General features: G+C 52.5%; 1 protein-coding gene and 1 long non-coding RNA gene across 2 annotated transcripts in view; both read left to right on the plus strand.

Moving 5' to 3' along the window:
* The first annotated feature begins 378 nt into the window (after positions 1-378).
* Positions 379-27825, plus strand: part of CACNG4 (calcium voltage-gated channel auxiliary subunit gamma 4) — a 69804-nt gene continuing 42357 nt past the window's right edge. Inside the window, exons 1-2 of the mRNA XM_003913323.4 lie at positions 379-551; positions 983-1554. Of these exons, the coding sequence (XP_003913372.3) occupies positions 379-551; positions 983-1554 (745 nt within the window). The remainder of the gene's footprint in view (positions 552-982; positions 1555-27825) is intronic.
* Positions 2155-4346, plus strand: LOC103878932. Its single transcript, XR_639301.3, has 4 exons — positions 2155-2639; positions 3035-3158; positions 3265-3424; positions 4054-4346. It is a non-coding gene; the product is annotated as an uncharacterized LOC103878932 (long non-coding RNA).

The raw sequence follows: 27825 nt of genomic DNA on the forward strand, positions 1-27825 counted from the left end.
GGACATGTAAGGTCAAAGGGCGCTGCACCTCCTGATGCTGGGCCCTGAGAACCTCCTGGAGGGAGGGCTTTGGAGCTGGGTCTGGAAGGAGGAGCCAGCACCGGCTCCCTGGAGAAGGGAGGGTGTCCAGGTTGGGATCATGGCCAGCAGCAAAGACAATTAAGTGAAGCCAGCAGGGCTCGGGGGGCAGAGGCTGGCAATAAAGGCCAGGTGAGGGAAAGCCAGTTAAGCTCGAGTAGAGCAAAAGGCAAAACGAAATAAAGGTATTGCGAAGCGGCTGGGAGAGAGAGGGAAAAGGCTGGCGGGTGGAGTGTTGGAATCTAACACAACTGGAGTGTTCCTGGACTCCAGCAGTAATAGACCCTCAAAAATGTGAGCATGGAGGAGCGCCCCATCTTCAATCTCAGCCTTGCCACCACTCTAGAAAGCAGGGACCCTGTGTTCTCCCCAAAGGACCTCTCGCTGGCATCGCCCTTCTCCCTCAACCCCAAGTCTGGGTCCTTCCAGGTCCTGCAAGGGGATCTGGAGGAGCAGGAGCCACCTGGGTTGGGGTGGGGCCTGGCCCGGGCCTGGCGTGGCTTGCAGGGTCTGGCAGCTGTGACCCACATCTGGGGTTTCAGGAATTCTGACCTGAACACGCACTCCCACACTCACCTTCATCACCAGGTGAACAGGCACAGAGGGGAAAGGAGGGACACACCCACGCACGCCCTCCTCCACAAATTAAAGAATCCGCAGGGCCGTCGGAGGGGAGGCCGGATGTCCTGGGATGGTAAGAGAGGTGGCTGGAGACGCGCTTTCCCTTCGGTCCTCCTGGGGAAGCCTTTCCTCGGCTTCCTTCACTCCAATAATGTGAATGAACCCTGGGAGAGGAAGAGAGAGCGCGCGCGGGCGCGGGGAGGGGAGGGGAGGCGAGGGGAAGAAAATCTGGGCTGGGGAGAGAGGGGAGCGCAGAGGAGCGCACAGCCGGGCGGGGGCCGAGGCGCGAGGGGCGGCGCCGAGAGGAACCGGGCGCGGGCCCGGAGCGCGGCGGCGGCGGCGGCGGGGGAGGCGCGGAGGGCGCGGGGCGGAGGCGCTGGCCGAGGGGGGAGGGCGAGAGGAGAGGGAGGAGCCCCCGGCCGCCGCCGCCAGCCCGCCCGGCGGCCCGCGCAGCCCGCACTCGCCGCCGAACTCGGGTTGAGCCACAGCGCTGCCGGAGCTGGGGCGCGGGGCGCGGGGTGGGGCGCGCAGCGCGGCGCCGGCCTCGGCCCCGGCCCCGGCGCCCCCGGAGCGGCGCGCGGAGGGAGGAGGGCGGGCGGGCGCGGCGGGCCGGGCCGGCGGGCGGCGGACGGGGCCTGAGGCGCCACCGGTGCGGTGCGGCCGCAGCGGGCTGCGGTGCACGGCAGCCGGGGCGCCGCGCCTGCTCGCCAGCCATCGCCCATCGGCGTGCCGCTGCTGGCTCTCCAGCGCACATCTGCAACGGCACCAACCTGACCATGGACGACGGGCCCCCGCCCCGCCGCGCCCGCGGCGACCTCACCCACTCTGGGCTGTGGCGGGTGTGCTGCATCGAAGGTACGGCCGGCCCCGACCCTTCGCCGCCACACACATACACACACATGCGCGCGCGCGCGCACACACACACACACACACACACACACACACACACACACGCGCGCACACACTGCCCGGGGCGCGGGCCGGGGAGGGGGTGGGCGCGGCGCTGGCTCCGCGCGAGACACAAAGGAGCCGGAGCGGGCGGGCGGGTCCCCTCGCGGCCAGCTGTGCATCAGCTCGGGTCCCTCTCGGTTGGGGACCTCCCCAGCACACCGATCCCACAAACTCTGCACGCGCACACCCCCTTGCCCACAGACACAATGAAACACACCGAAACTCACGCGCGCGCGCGTAGCCCGGGACCCGAGCGATCCCCAGGGGCCGCGCCGGCACCCCCGGGGGAGGTGGAGGCTGGCGATGGGGCGGGAGGAGGCTGGGGTTGGGGGGAGCGGATGGGGGGGAGGGGTTGCTTGGCAACCGCTGTCTGTGCCATTGCCATGGGAACTGGCCATCCTGGGGCGGGGCCGGCCGGGGGCGGGGCGCGTGGGGGCCGCTGGGCTCTCTTTACAGGCTCCGGCCGAGGGCTGGGGGCAGAAGTAGGGGCGGGGGCGCTGTCCGGGTCGGGGTAGGGGCTGGGTTCCGAGCAGATCTAGGGTAGCTGGGTAGCCCCAGCCCGACGCCCGCCTCGTCTCCCACGGAGCCACCAGCCCGCTCCTCGCTGCGCGTTGGAGTGGTGAGGGGAGCGACACTGAGTCTCCCCCAACGGAGACAGCGACCTCGGTCGCGGCCCCTCAGCAGGGAGGCTGCGGAGACCTCAGTAGGAAACTAGGGTGTGCAGGGCCGATCTGCGGACCGGGAACAGACTGGGAGGGGCGTGGTCGTCTCGTCCAAGCTGGGCGCTGCGACCCCCAGATGCAACTGGAGGCTGAGTAGTAGGTGTCATGAGGTTGGAATGCCTCTAGGAGCCAGGATTTCGACCCTGAGACCCTGAGGACAGCTCCCTACTGGGGAGGGGCCTGGATGCCTCCAACGCCAAAATGCGCTCGGCTTCCGCGCCTTCTGGGCGCCCTTCTACTGCCCGGCTGCGGAACTTGAACTAACAGGTGGCTGGGGAGGGGCCGCCTGGTCCCGGCCAGATTGGGCACAGGTTTGCTGCTTAAGCGCGGCGCTCAGATCTGGGACTGGGTGGAGAGAGTTGGTGGAGGCTTTCCTTTGATTTTTCAAAAACCCTTGGACAGAATTCCCTCTTTCTTTTTCCGTAACCTTTCCCCGCGTTAACTCCGCCCCTCAGTTCGGGAAGTTCTCCCACACACCTAGCCTTCCTTACTGCAGTTCAGCCCCTGCACAGAGTTCAGCTGCGGTTGTTTCTTGGTGGAGGTTGGCAAGGAGCTCTTAAAACCATAGCCCTTTTCTGGCCGCGTTTGAAGTCATCTGAAAAGAGGCTTTGTGAAGCTGGATCTGCTTGGTGAAGTCAACTTGGCCCCCTTTCCCCCTCCAGACCGTGCTTGTTCTCATCTCATCGGGGATCCTGCCCACCTCTGTCTCCCACCCCCACTCCGGAAAGAGGCTGCTTTGCCCTTTGCAATTTGGAGCCTAATGCCAGGGCTGAGTGGCGTCTGCAGGTAACAGAAGTGTTCAATCAGTAGTTCGAGAAGCACAGCCACACAAAAGAGCCAGTGGGCTCACGATCACACCCTCCTCTTTTCTTTTGAAAAACATCATTTTTAGTGTGCAATTGCTCAGATCACGAACACCTACTCCTCTCCTCTGGAGAATGTACCCACGTCACTACCTGCTACAGCACCTGAGTTGGATACAGAGCAGGGGCTGCAGTGCCCCATATTCCACCTCACAAGCAAGTTCCATCGGGTGCCATCTACCTGGCACAGTAAGTCATAAGTCATGCCACTGGCACGACCCGAAGGTATGCGCGGACCCAGGGCCTTCCAGTTTCCCAGTGGAAATTCTGAAACTAAGTCCTCCATGCCAGCAAGCCTGGCTTCCTTTATTAATTCCTCATCCTAATTAGGATTAATGCTGCACTTAGCATCTTGCCAGCTGCCTCGAGCCGTTTGCACTTCGGTGTTCATCAAGAGAGCCCCAAGTTGATCTGGGCAGCTGGCTCCACTAGCAGAGGGAGCCATCTGGGGGACCTCACCGAAAGAACTGGGCTGCCTGTGTTATTCCCCAATGCTCAGCAGTTCTGAGGGCCAGAACATGTTTGTGGGATCCAGGGTTGGGAGAGTGGGTTCAAGATTCCTTGACTAGAATCATTGTGACAGTCCCTCAACCTGGGTGGGAACTGCCAGCCTATCTCATAAAAAGCACATCCCTAGACCAACAGCTCTCAACCACCTGACACCTCACCTCCTACGATGCCTCCACCTGCCAGCAAGTAGCCAGAGCTGAGGCCTGGACAGCACCTTAACCCTAGGCCACTTTCTGGGGACATGGAGGGAGGGTTACCTCCATGTTGGCTTTCATGTTTAAAATGCATTGTTTCCGCCTGTTCTCTAGAAAAGTATCCCAAAGCATTACCTCTAAAGCAAAATGAACAGAAGAAAGTGAAAAAATCAAACCTCTGGGCTGAAACTAAAGAAATACTGCAGCAGGCAGCTGATAAGACTCTGAGCGTAAAGGCAGAACTCTGAAGGGTTTGCTGGCAACTGGCAAACAACAGATTCAGTTTCATGTTCATGTCTTATAAATGATGTTGCCGGGCCGGAAAGCCCAGCCCTTTGTGTACTTAAGGCATCCATGCATTCTGGCAAGGCTGCGTGCAAAAGACTGCTGCTCCCAGCTTCACCAGGGCTGACCTTGTCTTAGCCTCTTTCTACCCCTCAAATCAAAGTCTCTCCCTTCTACCCGCCCCTCCGCTGGGAAGTGTCAAAATACTCAAGTGTGCAGAGCCTTGTGCACGTTACCGCGTGGTCTGCCCATGACATCCCTGGGAGCGCGCTGTCTTCACCCCCATCTGCAGATGAGCAAGGGAGGTGCAGAGAGGTTCAGGGACTTGCCCAGAGGCGCCCAGGTAGGAGGCAGCCAGGCCAGATTGGAGCCTTTGTCTCACTACAAAGCTCTTCTCACCAGATCATCCTGCCTTTTCCCAAACAGCTTCTGGGTTGCCATTAAAAATAGAACCAAGTACTTGACTACCCAGTGGAGCCCAGCTCTGAGGTTGGGCTGGCGGCAGCATGAAGGCATTAGAAGTGAGGATGCACAATGGATACATAAATTGCATAACACACCTTTTCCCTTATTTTCTCTTCCCTTCCCTTCTTTTCCCTTCTCCCTTTTTCTCCTCCTCTCCTCTCTTCTCCCCTTCTCCCCTCCCCTCCTCCTTTCCCTCCTCTCCCTCTTCTCCTCCCCTCCCCTTCCCTCCTCCTCCTCTTCCTCTCCTCCCCTCCCCTTCCCTCCTCCTCCCTTCCCTTCTTCTCTCCTTTTCTCTCCTCCCTTTTCCTCTTTCTCTTTCAGTCTTTGTCTATGTCTCTCTCCCGATCTGTTTCTCAGTCTCTTTGTGTCACTGTCTCTATCTCTTTCTCTTTTTTCTCTCCTTCCACTGTGTGCTAGACTAGTTGCCAGTCAGTCATCTCCCTGCCTTCTGAGACACTCATCTCATTCTTTATATCTTTGGTGACACCCAGCCAAGTCTGAGGACATAGGAAAAGGGTAGTAAACCTTTTTTCAAGGTTTATCTAAGGCATCACCAGCCAACATTTGTTCAGTCTCATGCATTTTGGAATTCAGTGAGTATAGAATGTAAGCAAACATCACGAGCATGTACTCTTGCCAGGGGCAAAAGAGCCCATGTAGATATGGAAGGGAAGAAGAGACTGGACCCAGAGGGCAGCAGCTTGTGCCACATGCCAAGGCCCTGCCACCCACACCAACTCTAGAGAACTCACTAGAGCCACCCAGTCCCCGTGCTGCCATCAGGAAAGCTCTCCACCCAAAGAGAAGGGTATTGGTGCCTCAACCATGCCCCTCCCCCAACCCGATGGAGGAAGCTGCCTCCAGCATGCCCACAGCTCTGCCAGGGCCTTAATATAGCAGCCTTGATGCTAGGCTTGGCCCCTGTGCCTGTTTTGTGCCAGCTCTGTGCTGGGCACTCATGGGGGAAGTTATGGAGAAGGTTCTGGAACCTGAGAGTGAAGGAGTTCTTTGCCCTAGTCATGTTCACCTGCCTCACCTGGGCAGCATCCTGCACACCAGTGTACCCAACCTTTCTTCCCACCATGGCGCACTGAGGAAGAGGAAGCATTAGCCCTGCACCCTGTGGAGGGGAGTGAGAAGACAGCCATGGATGTCTCCCAAGGGGCCCCAGCTGCCCCGAGCCCCGCCCAGATGCCCACAGGTGGGAGGCTCACTCTTTCCGAAGAGTTTCCTGAAACTCCTTCCTGGTGGGTCAGCTGCATGGCTCTGTCTTAAACCACACTCCCTACATAGGACTGTTCAGAGAGGTTTCATCAAATAATAGCCTTTCTCCACCCACTCCAGGCCTGGCGCTGGGCTTGAAACTTTTCTTATCTGTGTTTGCTTTCATTTTCTCTTGAAATAACCCAGAGGCAGCCTGTCCAGTCAGGCCCAGGTGAATGACAGTGTCAGAGCAGGTACCCCTTCCCTGATGCGCCAAGTACCACCAGATAGAATCCTCATCCTGGACCCCCTTTGCCCTTGGGTGCTAATCATCACAGCCATCACTACGGAAGACCTTCATGCAGGACTCACATTCGTGCATGTAATTTCCAGCAACACCTCAGGGTAAATATTAATTATCTGCCTTTTATAGTTGTAGAAAATGAGGCTTAAGATGTCGTGCCCAGCTCCTGAGTATTGCATCTCACTCCCCAGATCATGGCCAAGGTAGAACATAGGAGCTCTTCTGTCCGCTAGTCAGGGGAAATCCTTTATTGGAACCATGCAGATTTGGGAAGGGGCAGGTAAGGGGGTTGTTGGAGTCGGCTTGGACTGACATCATAAAATATGATAGACTGGATGGTTTGGACCACAGATGTGAACTTCTCACAGTTCTGGAGGCTGGGAAGTCTCCAGAACTGTGGAGAAGATTAAGGTGTCACTGGACTTAGTTCCTGGTGAGGTCCCTTTTCCTGGCTTGCAGATGGCCGGCTTCTTCATGCAAGTTCCACAGGGCATAACTCAGGAGCACCAAGGGTTATGGGTTTAGCATCAGCTGCCCCTCACACCAGGGCAGGATTTCTTAACCTTAGCACTGCTGACATTGGGGCCAGATCATTCTATTAAAATGGAGAGAGAGGGTACCAGCTGTTTGGTCCTTTCTTACGAGGGCATTGATGTGATCATGACCCTCACAACCTCATCTAAACCTCATCACTTCCCAGAGGCCCTGTCTCCAAATACCATTGTTGACACAGAGGATTAGGTCTTCATCATATGAATTTTGGGGGCACACAGACATGTATCCATCACAAACATGTTCTCGCCCTGTCTCTGCTTCACAGCTGGTGCTTACTCTCCAATCATTCAGGAAGAGGACCTTCAAAATGTCTCAGTAGGAAAATCAGCAGATCTTTAAAATAAATCCCCTGTGTCAGTCTCCACCAGCAGCCCAGACTCTGGGGATTTCCAGGACATAGTGACAGAAGTAACGAGTAGGAAGGGGCCTCGGGTCACCAGACCCTGAGTGTCAGAGGCGAGGAAGCTACAGCCAAACTGGAGCAGCAACGTGCGGGGAAGGGGGCCTGGTGGGCCTCTGTCTCCTCATCTGAAAATGGGGCCTGGTTGTTCTGGAACACTCCTCCCACCTCTCATTCTCTGTCACACAAACCCCGGAGAGCCTCTGCCCGTAGCTTCCACTTTGAAGGTGGGTCGGTGTGGCCTCATGGAGAGTCCTTGCCGGAGGAGTTTCCAGCCCGAAGAGCTTTGGAGGCTACTTAGTTCAGTGACTCTTGACCCTTTTGCTGCTGAGACACACACACAGGCTACAAGTCACCCACCTGCTGGGTGTGCGGCTGTCCCCTCATTCATTCTTTCAGCACAGGCTTGCTGAACTCCTGGTCTGTATCAGACATGCAGGGCTCAGGGTCACAGCCGCAGACAGGACGGACAGGTCCCTGCTGTCCTGGAATTGATATTCCTACGTGTGAGGCCGTTGGCACTTCTAGGTACTGATTTATGTTATGGTGAAAACAGAGCAGGGGGCGTGTGAGGAGCGGCTGGCGGGGGCTGCTGTTGGCTGGTCAAGGAGACAGGAAGCTGTCATGTTTAAGCCAAAACCTGAACCACAAAAAGGACCTGGAGGGAGAACCTTCTAGGAAGAAGAAAGGGCAAGGCGAGGCCCCGAGCAGGAGGGAACCTGGTGCGGACGGAGGAGAGGGAGCAAGGAAGAGGTCAGGGGTTGGGTTGGGGGAGGCTTGGAGGTCAGGGTCAGAAGCCTGCTTTATTTCACATGAGATCAGTGTTATTGCAGAACTTGGGGCAAGGAAGTGCGGTGATCTGGTTTATGTGTTTAGCAGACCTTCTGACTGCATTTGGAGATGGAGATACCAGCAGGCAGGGGAGGCTACCGGGAGACCCATCCGGACATTGTGGCGGACTGAAGACCTGGGGCTACATGGTAGCAGCAGAGATGGGAGAAGTGGAGGGATGGCCCAGAGAAAGGGATGAGGAATGAAGGGTGAGCTCCCAGATTTGGGGCCCCAGCAGCCGGCCAGGAGGCAGCACCATGGCCAAGTAGGGAAAGATGGAAGAAGGAGCAGTTGTGGGAAAGAAAGCCCTTCCACAGAGCGTAACTCAGGAGCACCGAGGGTTGTGGGTTCAGCATCGGCTGCCCCTCGGAGCAGGGCAGGGTGTCTCACCTGTAGCACTGCTGACACTGGGGCGGGATCATTCTCTATCACAGGAGCTGTCCTATGTGCTGTAGGTGTTTAGCAGCATCCCTGGCCTCCCCGCACTGGAACCAGTAGTGCCGCTCCTTCTCCAGCTGTGACAACCAAAAATGGGCTCAGACTTTGCATATGTCCCTGGAGGACAAAATTGCCCCCGTGGAGAACCTCTTGACTCTAGGGGAAGCATCGTTTAGGGTTGCAGGGACAGAGGGCAGAGGGAGCAGGCATGATTCCTGGTAGCTGGAATTCCAGTCACTTCACTTCACTTGAGAAAGCACGTGGGGCTGGGCGCGGTGACTCATGCCTGTAATCCCAGCACTTTGAGAGCCCAACGTGGGTGGATCACCTGAGGTCAGGAGATCGAGACCACCCTGACCAATATGGTGAAACCCCAACTCCACTAAAAATATAAAAGTTAGCCAGCATGGTGGCATGCACCTGTAGTCCCAGCTAGTCCTGAGACAGGAGAATTGCTTGAACCTGGGAGGCAGAGGTTACACTGAGCTGAGAGCTCGCCACTACACCCCAGCCTGGGCAATAGAGCAAGACTCCATCTAAAAAAAAAAGAGAGAGAAAGCACATGAAACACAAGTGGGGGAAGCGATCCTATCAATGGGATGACCTGGTGTCTGCTTTAGGGACCAATCCCAGTCCTTTATTAATAGTAATGCTTACCCTGCCCACAATGCCCAGAAGGCGTCCATCCTGGAGCTGAGAACCACTAACGCTGCCCAGTTCTTACGCTGTGCAAGCCAAGGAAGTTCAAGACAGGTGAGGCAGAGTGACTTACACAAGGTCGCGTGGCTCAGGAGCAGAAAGGGACCGTGGGGCCCCCTGGCTGGGGCTCTGTCCCAGCATAACCTCTCCTTGGGTGCGTACCTGGGCGAAGGTTGGGCAACACACAGCCACCATAGCATGGGGCAGCAATAGGTGCAGAACACCGATGGAAACTCCCTCCCATGTTCTCTGTGCCTTAGGCCTCCTTTGCGGTTAACCTGCACCCACACTCAGAGAAGCGGCGCTGCCCTCCATGACAGCCTCCCTTCAACAAGGATACTGTCTCCAGCGGGTGCATGGGCTTGCTGTCCTGGGAAACAGCTTCAAAAAGGGAGCAAACTGGTTCTAAGCCCCAGGGAGGGGCCAGGGAGGACCTGCCTGGATCTGCCCCCAATGTCCCATCCCCCAATTCTTGTTCTGCATCTCCGTGATACTCCGGGAAATGCTACGAGACTCTCTTTTCTGAACTGCGAGGCAGGACATGGTACCAGATGAAGGACTTTTTTTCTAGTATTAACCTCTTCCAATGAAAAACTTTTCAAAGCTGTAACAATGACATCCCATGATTGCACTTTTTGTTTACTTCTTCCTCCTTCAACCATAAAAGAAAGAAAGGGACAAGATAAATAAAGAGGTGAGGGACTGGGGTGGATAGAAAAATCAAGTAGTAAAATGAGAGATGATGGCTGCGTCCAGCTAGTGTCCACAGTACCGACTGCAGAGGCCAGCTGGGGGCCAAGGCAGGCCACAGCTTTGTCGCTGAGCTTCCTGGGGGCCAGGACAAAGAAAGGAGCATGGCCAGAGGTGTGTTCGCGGGGGCATACAATAAAAGGGGAATATTTCATAATAGAAGCCCAGCTCTTCCTGATACAGAGGCCTAGAAGAAATGATGCCCTTAATTTGAGGGATATTCTATTAAAATGGACTCTGTTGAAAAGGCAGCCTGGGGTAGGGGAAAGAGGCCAGGTTTTGGGGTTGGACCTCTAGAGTTCAAAACCCCAGTTTCCAGGCAGCTGTGTAGCTTTGGGCAGGTTAGGTGACCTCTCCGAGTTCTTGTTGACGTTTGGAAAAAGGGATGATGAGGCAGTGAATGGAAAGGTACCCAGCACATACCTATGGATGCCCCTCCCTCGCGTGGAGTGCTCATTAGGACACCTCTGGGTGGAATCAGAATGGTCCCTAGTGTCCGCATTCTTTGAGGCTCCTGGGTGTGAGTCGGTGAGGTGGAGACAATGACTGAGCTGCCAACTCCCAACCTGCACAGAGGACCCTTCTGGTGAAGCACCACGGCCTTTACAAAGCAGACACTTCCACCCCCACAGGCCAGGCTCTCTGCAGGCTTTTCCCAGGCTCTGTCTGGAGCTGGGCTTGAGTTAGGCCCTTTCCTCCCCGCTTAGTTCACATGGAAGCCGCTGCATCAGATGGCTTCGTGGTGCGTGGGCTTGTAAGGGCTTTGGACTTTAACTGGAACTGCTATTGCACCTCCACGCCCTCCCTCCATCCCACCCCGATGCCATACCCTGCCTCTGAGGACTGTAGACCCAGAGCAAGCTCTCCACTGTCACCACATCCAACCCGGCCTGCCTGCTACCATGGCAAGCTCGCAGAGGCGGAGGCGTTGGGAAATGCTGTTTAATTGCCTTTCCTCCTTCCACCGCCATCACCCCATTTCTGAAAGGGAATGTGGAAAGGCAGAGGGCAGCTGCTTGACTTAAGCCCAGCTCCAGACAGAGCCTGGGAAAAACCAAATGAGTAAAAATCATCAGTCTCCCTGGCTCACCTGCCACTAGCATCTGTCACCTCCTGGACCCAGGGACAGAGAAAGGGGCTGGATCTTCATTCCAGCTCCCCCTCTCCTCCCTACCATGAGTCCACATGGCAGCAGCAGCCTCAGACGGCCAACACTGAAGTCACATGGCCCCGGGTTTGAGTCCAGACTCCCACTTGTCAGCTGTGTGTCTTCAGACAAATTGCCTAACCTCTCTGAACTCCAGTTCCTTCATTGTTAAGTTAGGAGCATCATAGAATCAATCCTGGGGTTATTGTGAAGTTATATGAAAAAAAAAAAAACCATGGAAAATGCCCCTTCTCATGCCTGGCACCCTATAGATGTTCAAAAAATATCATCGCTTTCATTCTATTTCCATGTTTCCTGAACCTTGGAATTTTTCCCAGAAGACATAAGTTGCCCAAATCTTGTAAGCTGCCCCAGGTCAGTCTACCAGCCTGCAGGGCCCAGGAATGGAAGAAGCTGAGCCGCCCCAGTGGAGGCCACGGTGTTAATTCCTCACCTCTCAGAGGCAGGGCGGCTCTGAATGGCTCCTGTGAACTGCAAAGTCAGAGACTGAGGCTCTCAGTTGGGAGCTGAAAGAGGGCCTAGCACCCAGGCTGTGCCCGGGCTGGGGATGGCAGCCACCCAAGTGTGTGTTCCCAACATCACATTTTCTGGCACAGTGACTTTGCCAAGTGCCCTACCCTGGCCCCAAGGAGGCAGAGAGGAACTGGGGAACTTCCAGTAGCCTCAGGGGTGGGAACTGAGTGCCCAGACTGATACTCAGGAGCAGAGACAGCACTCGTGGGGGCTGTGGCCGACCCGCGCATCCCCCTGTCACTTACGGACCGACACCTGCCGAGAACCCTGCCGTACCAGGCACAAGGCTGCAGCTGTGAGCTCCCAGTGTCTCAGGGCGAGGGCCAGGGTAGAGGAGGACAAGGGACCGGAGTGAAAACCATCAGGATTGGAGTCAGGGACCTGTGGCCTGGTCCTGACTCCGCCACTCACCATCTGGACAGTCTTTGGCTTGTCACTCAACCTCCTAGAGGCTCAGTTTGCTCGGCTGTCAAACTGGCAAATAAAACCTGTCCTCCCCTCCCTCCTCCCTCTGTCTTTCCTCTTTCCTCCCGTTGTCCTCCCCTCCCTCCTCCCTCTGTCTTTCCTCTTTCCTCCTGTCATCCTCCCCTCCCTTCTCCCTCTCTTTCCTCTTTCCTCCTGTTGTCCTCCCCTCCCTCCTCCCTGTCTTTCCTCTTTCCTCCTGTCATCCTCCCCTCCCACCTCCCTCTGTCTTTCCTCTTTCCTCCTGTTATCTTTCCCTCCCTCCTCCCTCCATCCTCCCCTCCCTCCAACTTCTTTCCATCCCTCCATCCTTCCCACCTCCAACCCTCTCTCTAACTTCCACCCTCCTCCCTCTAACTTCCCTCCCTCCTTCCAGCTTTTCTCTGTCCTCCCTATCCTCCCTCGCTCCTTCCTCTCTTTAAATTCTTTCTTCCTCCTCCCTCCCTCCCTGCATCTTCCATTCCTCCTTTCTCCTCCCCATCGTCCCTCCTCCCTGCCTTCATCTTCTCTCTATCCCTGAGTCCTCCCTGCCCCGCCCCACCCCCAGGGTTCTGGGAATATCCAAGCCGAGGATGTTTGTGAAAGTGCTGTGAGAAGCACAGTGGCCGTACTCCCACAGAGGCACCCCGCAGGACACAGTGACTTCAGGCTCCTTTTCTTGGAAACACTGTTGGCTGTGACCTCTTTTCCCTCTGACACCTTGGCAAGGAGGAGCCTGCTGGTGGTAACCTCACGCATCGGCTGTGCTGCCCACCAGTGTGGTCTTGCCTGGACAGCAATGCCCCCTCCGTCTCCGGCCCACTCAGTCACCAGTTTATCCATCCAGCAATGCTGCCAAGAGCCTGCTCTGTGTCTAGCAGAGACAGAAGTCCCTCTCCTGCTGCATCCCTCAGGGCTCCTCGCACCCTCCCCAGGCCTGTGGGCTCCACCTCCGGCACATGCCCACTGTCTTCCTTCCCTCCACCTCTCTCCATCTCAGAGCACTCCCAGCTCTGTCATCTCTCGCCTGGATGCCCGCTGCAGAGTCCTGACTGGTCACTCTCCCTGCTCTCCACACACAGCCAGAAAGAGCTTGTAAAAATATCAACCAGATCACATCATTCCCCAGCTCGGTATGTTCCGATGAGACCACATCCCTCTGATAAAGTCAGGCTCGTTCCTGGTACCCGAAGCCTGTGGATCCAGCCCCACCCCACCCACTTGACTTTCCCGGAGCTTCATGTGCAGAAGGGAGTCGAAGGTGACATCTGAACTAAGTCTGTGTGATGGTCCGTAGGACGGGGGGGTGTGGGCAGGGGATCCATGAGACCTGCATTTGAATCCTGCTCTGCCCTGTGTTAGCTCTGTGACCTTGGGCAGATTCCTTAGCTTCTCTGGGCCTGTTATTTTCTCATCTGTAAAATGGGGATATAATGACAGACCCCCCCTCTCCCATCTCATCAGATGATCAGCATGGTTACATGAGATTGGGCATGGAGAGCCCTGAGGGCGGCCCAGGCACCATGGGGCGGGGAGCAGAGCTGGGTGCAGAACCAGACCTCACCTCTCTCTTGTGTTTTTCTGAGAGCTACCACACGCACCTGCAGGGCCAGGGGCTGCCTTGGAGAGCGGAACTACTTAAAACTCTGTCGTCCTCAAGTGTTTGTGGGGCACCTGCTGAGTGCCTGGCTTCAGGCTGGGCCTAGTGGGCACAGAAAGCCCCCAAGGTACTTACTGTCTGGTTCTGGTGACCCTGGGGCACCAGCAGTAGGAAAGACACCACACAGGGCACGATGTGGAGAGGGCACCAGAACGCGTCCTAGACATCAGGGACTCCTCCTGGACGCTCTAAGGGGGCCTATCCCATAAGGTTGTCAGGAGAATCAGATGGGAAATACACACAGGGCTCCCCACACATCTGTCTCACCGTAGAACTGAAATAAACAGCAACTCTTTTGCTTGGCGTCTTGGAGAGGAGGTAGGACATGGTGGTAAAGGGCCCAGATCCCAGAGTGAGTGGGGGTTTGAATCCAGCATCTGCCTCCTACTAGCTGGGGGGCCTTAAGCTAGTCATTGCACCTCCTTTGAACCTCAGTTGCTTTCTCTGCAAAATGGAGTTGTTAGCAATACCTGCTACACACGTTTGCTGGCAGGAGTCGCGATAAAGTATCTAAGTGCTTGCTTTGGAGCTGGCATAACGTGTTCAGTGCATGGTAGTTATTCTCATCTGCTAACCCAAAAAATACATGGCACGTGGGGACAGGGGAGGGGACCCAGAGTGAGGACAGGTTTCGGAGGAAACGGAGCTTTGGTTCTTAATTCCCAGGGTTCCTCCGGCCCACTTCACCCCTCCCCCACACACCAAAGCACAGGCAAGAAAAGGACACAGATCCCCAAAGACTCCCTGAGGACATTTCAGGACACTCAGGCTCCCTTCCAGGGGCCGGACAGTCCGGCCAAGGCCGTGTCACCAGCTCATCATTAGCATGCGGTGGGGGAGGGATGCCCCGTACTCGTTTCCGGCCCTCAGCTCTGAAAAGCCCGATAACAAGTGCACATTGATGGCCCAGGTTCCCCGGGGCGAGCACGCTGTCCCTGCCTCGCATCTGAGCCTTCGCCCGAGACATTTTCTCGCTTCAGCAGTTTGGCATGTCATACAAAGGGGCTCTGATTTTTCCTGATATCCAACTCCTCTTGCATGAAAAATGGCTTTGGTTGTCTTTCTGCCTGCGGATTCCTGAGTGTGAGTCAAGGCCAGATGCCTGGTGGGCAGACAGTCCTCACTTGCTTAACCGTTTGGAGGATCTCCCGTCTTCTACCTTGGTGGCCACCTGTGGCCTGTGGCCTTGAAGTTAAGTCTCTGGGGGAGTTCCCTGCTGGCTGCAGGCCTGCCCCTCACCCTCTTTCTGACGAACCCCCTTCCCTCACCCTGGTGGTTTCTGATGTATCTCCAGTCTCCTCCTTTGAGTTGCTGCCATTCTCGCAGTCCTGGTCACCACACCCACCCAGCCAACCTGAGGTTCCTTTTTGTATGACCATCCTCTGCAACCCAAACCCATTTTCCCCATTCCCCAGTGACTTCTTCCCTTCCTCTCTTCCCTCCTTTTTTATTTTTTATGTTTATTTTATTTATTTATTTATTTATTTTGAGACGGAGTCTTGCTCTGTCGCCCAGGCTGGAGTGCAGTGGTGTGATCTTGGCTCACTGCAACCTCCACTTCCTGGATTGAAGCGATTCTCCTGCCTCAGCCCTCCTGAGTAGCTGGGATTACAGGCATGCGCCTCCATGCCCGACTAACTTGTTTTTGTATTTTTAGTAGAGACGGGGTTTCACCACATTGGTCAGGCTGGTCTCGAACGCCTGACCTCATGATCCACCTGCCTTGGCCTCCCAAAGTGCTGGGATTACAGGTGTGAGCCTCCGCGCCCGGCCCTCTCTTCCCTCTTTCTCTCCTTTCTTTCTTCCTTTTATTTCTAATTAATTCTTCCCCTTTTCCCTTTGAGTCTGCCATCTTTGTAAACCACACAAGCCCTCTCCTGCTTCCTGTTCAAGTCAGTCTTTTGAAAGTTCTTGAAGCATTTCCTAGATAAAAATGTATTATTTTAACTCTGTGATTATTAGGAGGGTTATTAAACATGAAGAGAATTCTATTAAATAGCAAATTGAGTGAGCCAAAAACCCACAGATGTGGAACCTTTGAAGATCATCTGGTACGAAATGGATGTGACTGTGCCAATGGCTGCTTTATTAAGCTGGGAACAAATATTGGAAGGCAATTCACCAAAATGTTAAACTGATGGTCATGGGAATGAGGAGTGACTTATTTGATCTTCTATCTTTTTTCGAATTTCTGTGATGCAGAGAGGAAAAAATATAAACCTGATATTTAGATGAAAAGCATTCCAAGCCCAGTCTCCAGACAGATGAATGGGTGTGTATGCAGATTTGACACTGCCGGTGTTTGTTCTTTTTATGCCTTCTTTTTTTTTTTTTTTGTGAGATGGAGTCTCGCTTTGTAGCCCAGGCTGGAGTGCAGTGGTGCAATCTTGGCTCACTGCAACCTCCACCTCCTGGGTCCCGGTTCAAGTAATTCCCCTACCTCAGCCCCCTGAGTAGCTGGGATTACAGGCACGTGCCACCATGCCCACCTAATTTTTGTATTTTTAGTAGAGACGGGGTTTCACCATGTTGGCCAGGCTGGTCTTGAACTCCTGACCTCGTCATCTGCCCACCTTGGCCTCCCAAAATGCTGGGATTACAAGCATGAGCCACTACGCCCAGCCTGTTCTTTTTATTCTTAAATGCATCCAGGAGCACGCTCCCAGGCACCACGCCCAGCGACTTCTTGCCAGCATTTTATTACAGGCCACTTCTGACTTATAACCAAATTGATTCCTGGATCAAAGCCTTTGCGAGCCAACCACAATTGAATCTTTATTTCCTGTAAGCACAATTTCCACATTGGGCTTCCATCCCTAGAAATCCATCTCCTACAATAAAAGTGCTAAAACTGACCGTGAAAGTGAGAAGGAAATAAAACCCAGATCTATGCTCTTACAAACTTTTATCACATATGTAAACCTAAGTACTTAATCCGAAAGCTGTGTCGTGAGAGGCTCCCCAGGGAGAATTTTTCTGCCAGAGTCAGACGGCTCAATATTTCTTAATATGTGAATCCAATGAAGTTTCAGCAGAAGATGCTTACTTTTTTAAATTATTTCCCTAGGAAATTGCCCTGTGGCAAGCTTAAGCAGCCTTCATTGCAATTTCATTGCAAGAAATTCATTGCACCAAAAGTCTTCAAACTCTTTAAAATAAAAGATTCTTTTGTCTCAAAAATTTTCCATTGCCAATTCCCTTTGTGTAAATCTTTTTTTTTTTTTTTTTGAAACTGAGTTTCACTCTATTGCCCAGGCTGGAGTGCAGTGGCACAATCTTGGCTTACTGCAACCTTTGCCTCCTGGGTTCAAGCAATTCTCCTGCCTCAGCCTCCTGAGTAGCTGGGATTACAGGCGTGCACCACCACACCCAGCTAATGTTTGCATTTTCAGTAGAGACGGGTTTCACCATGTTGGCCAGGCTGGTCTCAAACTCCTGATCTCAGGCAATCTGCCTACCTCAGCCTCCCAAAGTCCTGGGATTACAGGCGTGAGCCACTGCACCTGGCCTTCTTAGAAACATCTTTGCATTTCTTCCAGAGGTTCCTCTAAAAGAACAACAAAAAAAAGAAAAAGAAAAGAAAAAGAAAAAAATCTCTGCATGGTGAATACTGGAGGAAAGGCAGTTTCCACTGTGACTCGTACACCCCTGAAACAATCCCTCGCTCTTTGTGGCAGTGAGTCAGTTGACCCTTCAAATGTCCATCAGTGCAGAGATACAAGCTTCCCCTTGGGTCTTTGTTGCCAGGTGCTCAGAATGTTCCCTTTAGTTCTTAGCAAGAGTTTCAGTTAAGGCAGAAGCGGGAGGGAACTGGTATGGAAGGAGATACTGATCAAGTCCAGCATCCTCCAGCTGAGATTCCCAGTACTAGGACTACAAAATTTTCCCTTAGTTCTAATCAAATTTGCTACCTTCAATAGTAATGTCTGTTCCTTTCTTCTTCTTCAGTCTTTCCTGTAGCTGAAAACGAAGCAATCATCTTCGACCCTTAATAGCCCTTCATATTCTTGGAAGCGGTTTTTTGGATCCTTCTTTGGTCTACCCATCTCTGGAGGAAAAGGAAGGAAATTTACCTGTTTTTTTTTGTTTTGTTTTGACACCTAGTTGCTTTCTCTAGATGGTAGCTTGAAACGCATAAGCCTTTGTGCAAAGCACTGGGACAGGGTGGGAAGTGCTGGGGCCGAGAGAACCACAGGAGACCCACTCTGTTCGTCACCAGTGGCCGTGAGTAGGAAGGTGCTCAGGCTAGCCCTGCAAGGTCCCCTCCGCCCTAGCTGTTTATCCACTTGACACTCTCCTGCTCGCTCTTCTGTTTAGAGTCCAAAATTATGAATAGTTTAAAAAATAAGAGCAAATGCCTACTGAGCCCTCGCTATGCACCAAGCGCATTATGTATTATTTCAATAACTTTCCATACGTTATCTCAACTTATCTTTGTAACAGCTATAATTTCACACTAGTTACTTAACTATGATTTAATCATGTTTCAGGTGTATTATTGCAGAAAGAGAGCTAACTCTTAGAAAAAAAAATGTTTTTAGAGATAGGGTCTCACTCCGTCGCCCAGGCTAGAGTGCAGTGGTGGGATCATAGTGTGTCCGGAGTTGGTTCCTTCTGGTGGGTTCGTGGTCTCGCTGACTTCAAGAATGAAGCCATGGACCTGCACAGTGAGTGTTACAGCTCTTAAAGGTGGCACGGACCCAAACAGGGAGCAGCAGCAAGATTTATTGTGAAGAGCAAAAGAACAAAGCTTCCACAGGTGGAAGGGGACCTGAGCAGGTTGCTGCTGCTGGCTGGGGTGGCTAGCTTTTATTCCTTTATTTGTCCCCACCCATGTCGTGCTGATTGGTCCATTTTACAGAGTGCTGATTGGTGGTCCATTTTACAGAGTGTTGATTGGTTCATTTTACAGAGATTGATCTATTTTACAGAGTGCTGCTTGGTCCATTTTACAAACCTCTAGCTAGCCACAGAGCACTGATTAGTGCATTTTTACAGAGCACCGATTGGTGCATTTTACAAACCTCTAGCTAGCTACAGGGCGCTGATTGGTGCGTTTTACAATCCTAGCTACAGAGTGCTGATTGGTGCATTTTATAATCCTTTTGTAAGACAGAAAAGCTCTCCAAGTCCCCACTCGACCCAGGAAGTCCAGCTGGCTTCCCCTCTCAATAGCTCACTGTGGCTTTGAATTCCAGGGCTCAAGCTTGTTCTGTTGCCCAGGCTGGCTTCAAACTTCTGGGCTCAAGCGATCCTCCTGCCTCAGCCTCCCAAGTAGCTGGATTTACAGGCATAAGCCACCATGCCTGGCAGTGAGAGCCAACTCTACTGTGGTTCCTACTATGTGCCAGGGATTGCCCTGTGCACTTTATATAGATTAACTTGCTTAATCCTCCGCCAACCTTTGAGGCAGGTGCTAACACTACTTCCATGGTGTAGATGCAGAAACTGAGGCACAGGGAAGTTAAGTAACTGCCCAAGGCCCCAGAGCCAACAAGTGGTGAAGTCAGAATTGAACCCTAGGTTGTCTGGCTTCAGATTCCATTCTCTTCATTCGGCTATACCTCCTCCCAGCTGGTAACAGCAATAGCTATGACATGAAAATCTCTGCAGGCACTTTGCAGAGTTCACTTCCTCCTCACCATGCAGCATGGACAGCACTCCCCTTGTGGGAGACTCACCAGCCTGTGACAGCCCCCAGCACCTGCACCCAGGTCTCGAGCCCCAAAGCCCATGGCAAGATCTTTCTCAGCTCCATGCTAAAAACAGTCATGTGCCTGCTGCACGTTAGAGAAAAGGTGAGGCTGTGGGGTGGCTCAGTGTCCTGTGAATATCCAAAATAACCCACGGTGACCCCAAGAATCTGGGGCCACAGTGCAGGCTACCCAGGCTGGAGGAGGAGTTTGGATGGGAAGAGAGAGCAGGACCCGCCCCTCAGGTGTGTCCCCGTGGTTGCCAGACGCTGGCTGTGGGCTGGGCTGCCACATCAGGCTTCTCAGAGGTGGGCACAGCGTCGTGACCAGAGCAACGCACGATGCTGGGCCCCAGGTCTGACTCATGCAGCCTAGAGAGAAAGGATTCTGCTGTCAGACTGAGGGCGGCTCTTCAGATAGGGCACTCTCCGCAAAGAAAGTGAAAATCATTCTGCTCGAGACAGCTCTTTTTAGAAGACATTAACCGTGCACTCCAAACCCTGGAACCCATGTTTTGCAGGGGCTGCCACCCACTGGCACACTTTCACACCCAGATTCTGGTTGTTGGCATTCACACGGTGACTCCCAGCTCACACAAAGCAGATAGAAAAACAGGCTGATCATCCTGTGTGTTTCCATTCATACCCTGTTCACACGCAGGCAAAACGAATGCAAGGCAGTGGAGCCCAGCACAGTGGCTCCCGTTGTGGGCTATTGTCTGGGAGGGTGCGAGGTGTGTGAACAATGTTCTATATCTTGATCAGGGTGCTGGTTATATGGGTATGGACACATGTTCATTGAGCTGCACTCTTAGGATTACTCTCTGTAGATTTATCTTCAGTAACAATTAAAAATAGTAGCCAGTTGCAATGGCTTGAACCTGTAATCCTAGCACTTTGGGAAGCCAAGGCGGGAGGATCACTAGAGGCCAGGAGTTCAAGACCAGGCTGGGCAACATAACGGGACCCCATTTCTTAAAAAAAAAATAATAATAATTAATTAGCTGGACATGGTGATGCACACCTTTAGCCTTAGCTACATGGGAGGCTGAGGTGGGAGGATTGCCTGAGCCCAGGAGTTTGAAGCTTTAGTGAGCCACCACTGCACTCCAGCTTTGGGCAATAAGCAAGACCCTGTCTCAAAACAAAAGCAAAAAAACAAATATAGGTCTGGGATGACAAAGACTCCCAGGTGGCCTGCCACCAGCCGGCACCCGCCGCCATTCATCCCCAACTGCTGGCCAGTGTTTTCTTCAGTCCTAGGCAATCCAGCAAATACTCATCAGGAATGTGCCTAGGCCTGAGCTATATTCTGGGGACTCATTCATTCATTCATTCAGCAATTATTTTTGCACCCAGCCTCTTGGGAACAGTGTTTGACCTCCTGGAGGAGAAAGATACTCCTGTATCTGCAGATTCTGAGACTCGGAGCTGTTGAGAATGACATGACCTCCCACTTCTTCCTGCCTCGCCATCTGCTTGTGCTGCCTCTCATGGGATCCTCATAACCCCACAGGAAGGTGGATTCTGTCGCCCAGAAGGTTCTCTCACCCTGGGTTCTTCACCCAGAAGGCGAAGCAGCAGAGGCAGAGTTTGACTTGAGCTCGAGCCTGAGCCTGCCCCAGGGTCCCCAGGGTTTCCAGGCTGGGAGGCTGTGCTGACAACAAGCCCAGCACCTTTCTGCTCACCTCGACCTCATCCTTGGGGAAATGCCCTGCTGAGCCAAGCACACCAGCTCAAGGAGACCAGACCAAAGGGTGACAGGGGACTGACATGTTTGGGGTGAGGAGGGTCTGACCCAAGGGCAAAGAATGGCCTTGCTTCTCTGAGACTGTCCTCTCTCCCGGCCTGGGCAGCTGTGATCCGGAGATACTGCCTGGTACCCTGCCCTGGGGGCTCCCACCACCCGCCCTCATCCTGCCTCATCTGTTTCCAACTCCCTACCTGCATTTTCTTAGTATCTATTCAAATCCAGAAAATGCTCATTGAGGATTTGAAAACAAAACCCGAGGCTGAGTCCTGAGTACCCCCAGATTCATTCATTCATTCGTTCATTCAGCAAATATTTATTGAGTATCTGCTACTGATCAAGCAGCATTCAAAGTGATAGGGAAAGTTTTCTTCACAGCAGAGAATAAAACAGACAGCAATTCAGGAAAGATTCTATTGTCCAAGAGAGACAAACAAAAAGCAAGGAAAAAGGAGTGTCAGAGTGAGGCTTGTGATGTTAGAGTGTCATTTGTCTTAGTGCACTCAATTTCAGGGAGGCTTGGCCTCTATCAGCCTGGGAAAGTCCCGGGGGGCTTCCCAGAGGAGGCAATATTACTCTTGTCTTGCAGAATGCGTAGGAGTTCCCCAGGCAGGGGAATGTACAGAGGCGCACGTCTTCCTTCCTGAATGCACACACGCACTCTCCTATTCATTCTTTATTCATCCAGCAGACATTTTATGGAGCACCCAGATGAAAAGTAGAATGCTCTCCTGTTCCTCAAAGAAATCAGTGTCCAGTGGGAGAAGGGAGACAGAGGGATGGCCATCTGTTACGATTCTGCGTGGAAATGTGTTAAGTGCACGTCCAAGGAGTGGCAGTAGCACAGAGTGGGAAGAGGAAGGTCCTCAGAGGTGAGGGATATAGTCAGGGAAGTTTCTAGGTGGCAAGTCATGTGAGACAGTTTAGGAAGACGAACACAAGTTTGTTTAAAAAGGAAAAAAAAAAAAAAGAAGAAGAGGGTTCCAAACAGAACGCAGGCAAAGTTCCGGAAATATCATGCCTGCTCCTGGGCATTCCATAGTTACCCAGTGCCTACCAGGGGCCCCTGGCCCTGAGCGAGCCCCTGGGATGCATGGGACAGAGGGGGTGTTCCCGAATGCCTAAGAAATCTGGTACCATCGAAACAGAAAGCCTCATATAAGAGGAGGCCCGAAGCTGGGGACAGGGAGGTAGAAGGACAGAAGCAAAAGGGCCCTTCGCTCCATCATACCTGCTTAGGAGCCTGCCTCTGGTCCTCCTGGTCCAGCCGGGCAGGTTGAAGGTCTCACCAAGGGGACATTGAGAGCTGATGTGTGTCTGGAGAGCTCTTGTGGCTTCTCCTGTGCAAGATGGAGTGGAGGGAGCAAGGCTAGAGGCAGGGGCACACGTTAGGGAAACACTGGAAAATTCCAGCCCCGGGGTATGAGTCCTGAATTAGGACAGTGGAATGGAGGAGATGGTGGATTTGAAGGAGATGGTGCCTTGGACATAGACTGGATGCAAGAACGAGAACCCATTATGGGGGAACAGGGTGATGTCACTGAGCAAGACAGGACACACAGGAGGAGCAGAAGATGTGTGAGTGAGGCTGATAAGTCCAGCTCTGGGGGAGGGCACAGATCGGTTGGAGCAGATCATACAAGTCTTGTGTCTTAACTAATGCCTTCACTATTTAACTATCCCCAATTTAAAGAGGAGGAAACAGAGGCACAGCGGGTTACAGTAACATCCTCAAGTGGCAGGGCATTTAAGTGGCAGAGTTGGGGCTGGGATTTGAAGCCGGGCAGTCAGGCTCCAGTCGCCACGTCCCTAACCTCCACACTGTACTACCTCTTGTGCCGGGAAACCCTAAGGAGACCCTCGCCTTCTAGATGTAGTGTGTGAGCCTTGAACTTCCTTGGAGTTGTGAGAGGAGCTATGCGGGCTGGCATCTGTGTCTTAGCAGGATACAGGGTCGCTCTGAACCCCAGGATCCTACAGATGTGAACGTAAGGGAAAAAACGGAGCTCCTCACTGAGGCCTCCTCAGCTCTGTTCCTGGAAAGACTATGCAGGCCAGTAGCCCTTCCCACCCCAGCCATCCCTCTATTCTGCAGTGCTGGCTGGGAGAGAACGTTGCTGCCTGCTTACTAGAAACCGCTAGCTGTCAACACCCCAGGACTAAGCCCTGAAGGACCCAAAACACAGTGATGAGATATGCTGCAACATGAATGAACTTCAAAAATGTGCTAGGTGAAAGATTCCAGACACAAAACCCACTGGATGAGTTTGCCAGGGCTGCTAGGCTTAAACAACAGAAGCTTATTGTCTCACAGTTCTGGACGCTGGAAGTTCAAGATCAAGGTGTCAGCAAGGTTGGTTCCTTCTGAAAGCCGTAAGAGAGAATCGGTTCCTCTGAAGGCCGTAAGAGAGAATTTAGCTTCCAGTGGTTGCTGGCCATCTTTGGTGCCCCTTGGCTTTGTAGAAGCATCACCTTCATCTCTGCCTTCTCTTCACACGGTGTTTTGTCTGGGTGCGTCTCTGTCCATATTTCTCTTTTTATAAGAACACAAGTCATACTGGATTAGGGTCTACCCTAATGACATCATCCTTAACTATACTACATCTGTAATGACTTTATTTCCAAATGAGGCCACATTCTGAGATACTGGGGGTTAGGACTTAAATGAATGGAGTTGGTGGGGGGAGGGGACACAGTCAATTCTTAACAGCCACATCTTGGGTGATTCTGTTTATACGAAATATCCAGTGTATTTACAGAAAAAGACAGCAGATTCGTGATTGCCAGGGGCTGAGGGGAGAGGGGAATGGGATTGACTGCTTAATGAGTACAGGGTTTCCATTTGGGGTGATGAAAATTTTCTGAAACAAGGAAACAGGCTCAGAAAGATTAGGTAACTTGCCTGAGGTCACACAGCTGCTAAGTGGTTAAGATGGGATTTGTTCCAAAGTTTATATTCTATCACAACTGGGTTCAAGTAGAGGTTTCTCCTTGGACAAATTATTTAGATTCCCGGACCCTCATTTCCTCATCTACACAATAGAGTCAACATATCACCCTTATCCTCTACCCCTGTGAGAATTCACAGAACTCACCTAGTGAGAGTCACTGGTACATTCTGAGTGCTTAATAAATGGTCATTATCATTACTCTCTCAGTCAGGGTCCATCCAGGAAAACAGAAACCGCTCTGTGACTTTCAGACAGAGGAAATTTAATAGAGGGAGTTGATCACTTGGGTGATGGAAGAGCCAAGAAGCCAAACGGGAGAAGCATCAAGCACTGAGATGTGGGTGGCTGCAGGAAGCTCCTTCCTGAGAGAAAATGAGAGAGCGGTTTTACTGGAGGAAGTTGGGACCACAGAGGGAGGGGCTTTCCAGAAGTAACTAGATAGACCCCCAGAGGAGATGCAGCAGCTGCAGAAACACTGTCCAAGGAAGAGGGGGCGAAATACCCCGACTTTCCCCTTTTGATGGCCCTTTTTTCCATCAGAGTCACCTACTGACCAAACCTACCCGGAAGCCAAGGGTAAGGGAGCCTGGGAAGCATGGTTCCTGGGATAAAGCAGGGATCTCAGCGGTGCGTTTAGCTGGTGAGCAGAGCTTACTGTTGGTCTCTGTGTGCCAGTTCATGCACGATGTTGGCATGCCCGAGACTGGACATGGTCCCAGTGTGTGCATACTGTAGGTGTGCACCCAGGAAAGGAGGCAGAGTGGGAGCCCTTGAGAGTGCTTTATGGCTATACATCGTTTATGTGTGTGTGTGTGTGTGTGTGTGTGTGTGTGTGTGTGTGTATACACACATGCAACTGCACACAGTGTGGTCACAGAGCCACCACCCTGATAGCACCCAGTCTGGCTGCATGAATCCCCATGTACTGCACCTGAGAGCGTGTGAGGCCATCACACAGCGTCTGCAGCTCCATCTGCCTGCAGCTCATCCTGTCCTGTTGCCATGGCGGGAAGACCCAGGCTCAGCGTCTCTGCTCCAGGGTGTCCTGTGACTCGGCCAGTCCCATCATCAGAGCTATTGTGTGCATGTATCTCATCTCCAAACAGCCACCGGCAAGCAGGAGAGGAAAAGGCCCTCGAATCTGCGGCACCAGCTTTTCTTTGAAGTAAGGAAGCAGAGTTTCTGATTTTCTTGGAAATCCAGCTCCATCGTGAGGGGTGTTGCTGCATCTGCCTCTTGATGCCACCTGTCTGCCTGGCCTCCTGCAGGGCCTCCCCGCCCATCCCCATCACTTGCCCCTGCACCTCACCTCACCTCAGTAATGCATCCGGCCCTTGCATCTGTCACTGGTCGGATAGCACCGAGCAGCTCATGGTATCCACTGCTCTCCAGTGGCTCTGAGGAGATATGGGTCATCAGAAGGGTCTCTTTGCCTCTCTTAGACCAGAATCTTCCTGAAGTTTCTTGGTGAGGTCTTCCCATTTCTAGTTCTATCATATGTAAGGCATTGAAAAGGCAAGGGAGGCGGGGCGCAGTGGCTCATGCCTGGGATGTCAGCACTTTGAGAAGCCAAGGTGGGTGGATAACTTGAGGCCAGGAATTCAAGACCAGCCTGACCAACATGGTGAAACCCCGTCTCCACTAAAAATACAAAAAGAATTAGCTAGTCGTGGTGGTAGGTGACTGTGATCCCAGCTACTCAGGAGGCTGAGGCAGGAGAATCGCTTGAATCCAGGAGGTGGAGGTTGCAGTGAGCCAAGATCGTGCCTCTGTACTCCATCCTGGGCAACAGAGCAAGACTCTGCCTAAAAAAAAAAAAAAAAAAAAAAAAAAGGCAAGAGAGTTAAATGAGAAGAGAAACAGAAGCTGCTAAGAGCTTTTTATTCCCAACATCTTTAGCATCAGGGAGAATTATGGATGGAACTGTGTCCTCTAAAAGGATATGTCAAAGCCGTAATGCCTGGGACCTGGGAATGCGACCTTATTTGGAAATAGAGTCTTTTTGGATGTCATCAAGTTAAGATGAGGTCACACTCCATTAGAATAGGCCCTCGTTTAATAGATTGGGTCCTCATAAAAAAAAAAAAAAAAAGGGAGAAAAGACAGACATAGGCGGAGAAGGACACAGAAGATGGAGGCAGAGATTGCAGTGATACAGCTACAAGCCCGAGCATTTGCTCAGGGTTGCCTGCAAACACCAGGAGCTAAGAGAACGGCATGGGGCAGATCCTTCCCTAGATCCCTCAGAAAGAGCATGGCCCCACTGACACCCTGATGTTGGGCTTCTAGCCCCAGAACCATTCAAAGATAAACTTCTGTTGTTTTAAGCCACCTCGTTTGTGGTATATTGTCATGGCGGCACCAGAAAACCAATACAAGGAGATTAATTCAGCCTTGCAAATAACTGCCGGATTAACCACGCTTCTGAAGTGTTTTCCATGCTGCTCTCCAAGAGGGAAAAATAAAAGAAAAGTGATTTTGTTAGCAACAGTGTGTTGAGAACTCCCTTTGTAGGCTAAGAACACATATGTGTCACCTCCCTGAACCGCCCACCAACCTCCTGATGTGGGTACTGTTCCTTTCCTGATTGACAGTGGAGGAAACTGAGTCTCAGGTTAAACACTTTTGTCAAAGCAACATCAACATTTTTTATTTCTTTCTGGATCAGTGACTATTTCCAAGGCTGGACTGGGGTCCTGAAGGCAAAATGAGCAACTTTGGGTGAGAAATACATTCATTTTCTCTGTGCTTCTTAACAAATTGTCAAAACGTAGTGGCTGAAAACAACACAGATTTATTATCTCCCAGACTCTGTGGACTGGGAGTCTGGACATGCTTTGCCACATCCGCCGCTTAAGTCTCCAAGGATGCAGTTGAGATATTGGCTGGGTAGCTTTCCTTTCTTAGCTTGGGAACCTCTTGCATGCTCACTGGTTGTTGGCAGAATTCACCCGGTTGTGGTTATGAGACAAAGGCTGCCATTCTCTTGCCAACCATCAGCCAGGACTTCTCAGCTCTTGGGGGCCACCCAGAGTCCTTGCCACGTGGCCCCCTTGGCAGTTGACTGCATGACTATTTGTTTTTTCCAGACCAGCAGGAACATCTCTGATTTCTTCCCCTCCAATCTGCCGCAACGGAGTCTTATATTACATAATTGAATTATCATAGTCACAGGTTCCTCCAACACTCAAGGGAAGGGTGTTATACAGGGGCACACAGCAGGGGCGAGTATCTTGCGGGCCATCTTAGAACCGTGCCTACCACAGATGGAAGGGGCTTTGGTACAAAGGGTGGTTGCCGGTCAGATGAACTTGACTTTGAGTTCTGGTTCTGTCCTTCTCTAGGGCTGGAGGGTTGATCTTAGGGAATTTTCTTCTGCACTCTTTAAATCTAAGTCTCCTTATTTTTATTTTATTTATTTATTTATTTATTTTGGGGGACGGAGTCACGCTTGTGTCGCCCAGGCTGGAGTGCAGTGGCACGATCTCAGCTCACTGCAAGCTCTGCCTCCTGGGTTCACACCATTCTCCTGCCTCAACCTCCCAAGTAGCTGGGACTAACAGGTGCCCACCACCATGCCCGGCTAATTTTTTTTGTATTTTTAGTAGAAAGGGGGTTTCACCGTGTTAGCCAGGATGGTCTCGATCTCCTGACCTCGTGATCCTCCTGCCTCAGCCTTCCAAAGTGCTGGGATTACAGGTGTGAGCCACCGCACCCAGCCTAAGTCTCCTTATTTTAAAAAAGAGTACATTAATACCAGACTCAAAGGCCTGGGATGAGG

Source organism: Papio anubis, chromosome 17, assembly GCF_008728515.1.
Source record: "Papio anubis isolate 15944 chromosome 17, Panubis1.0, whole genome shotgun sequence".
Taxonomy (NCBI): domain Eukaryota; kingdom Metazoa; phylum Chordata; class Mammalia; order Primates; family Cercopithecidae; genus Papio; species Papio anubis.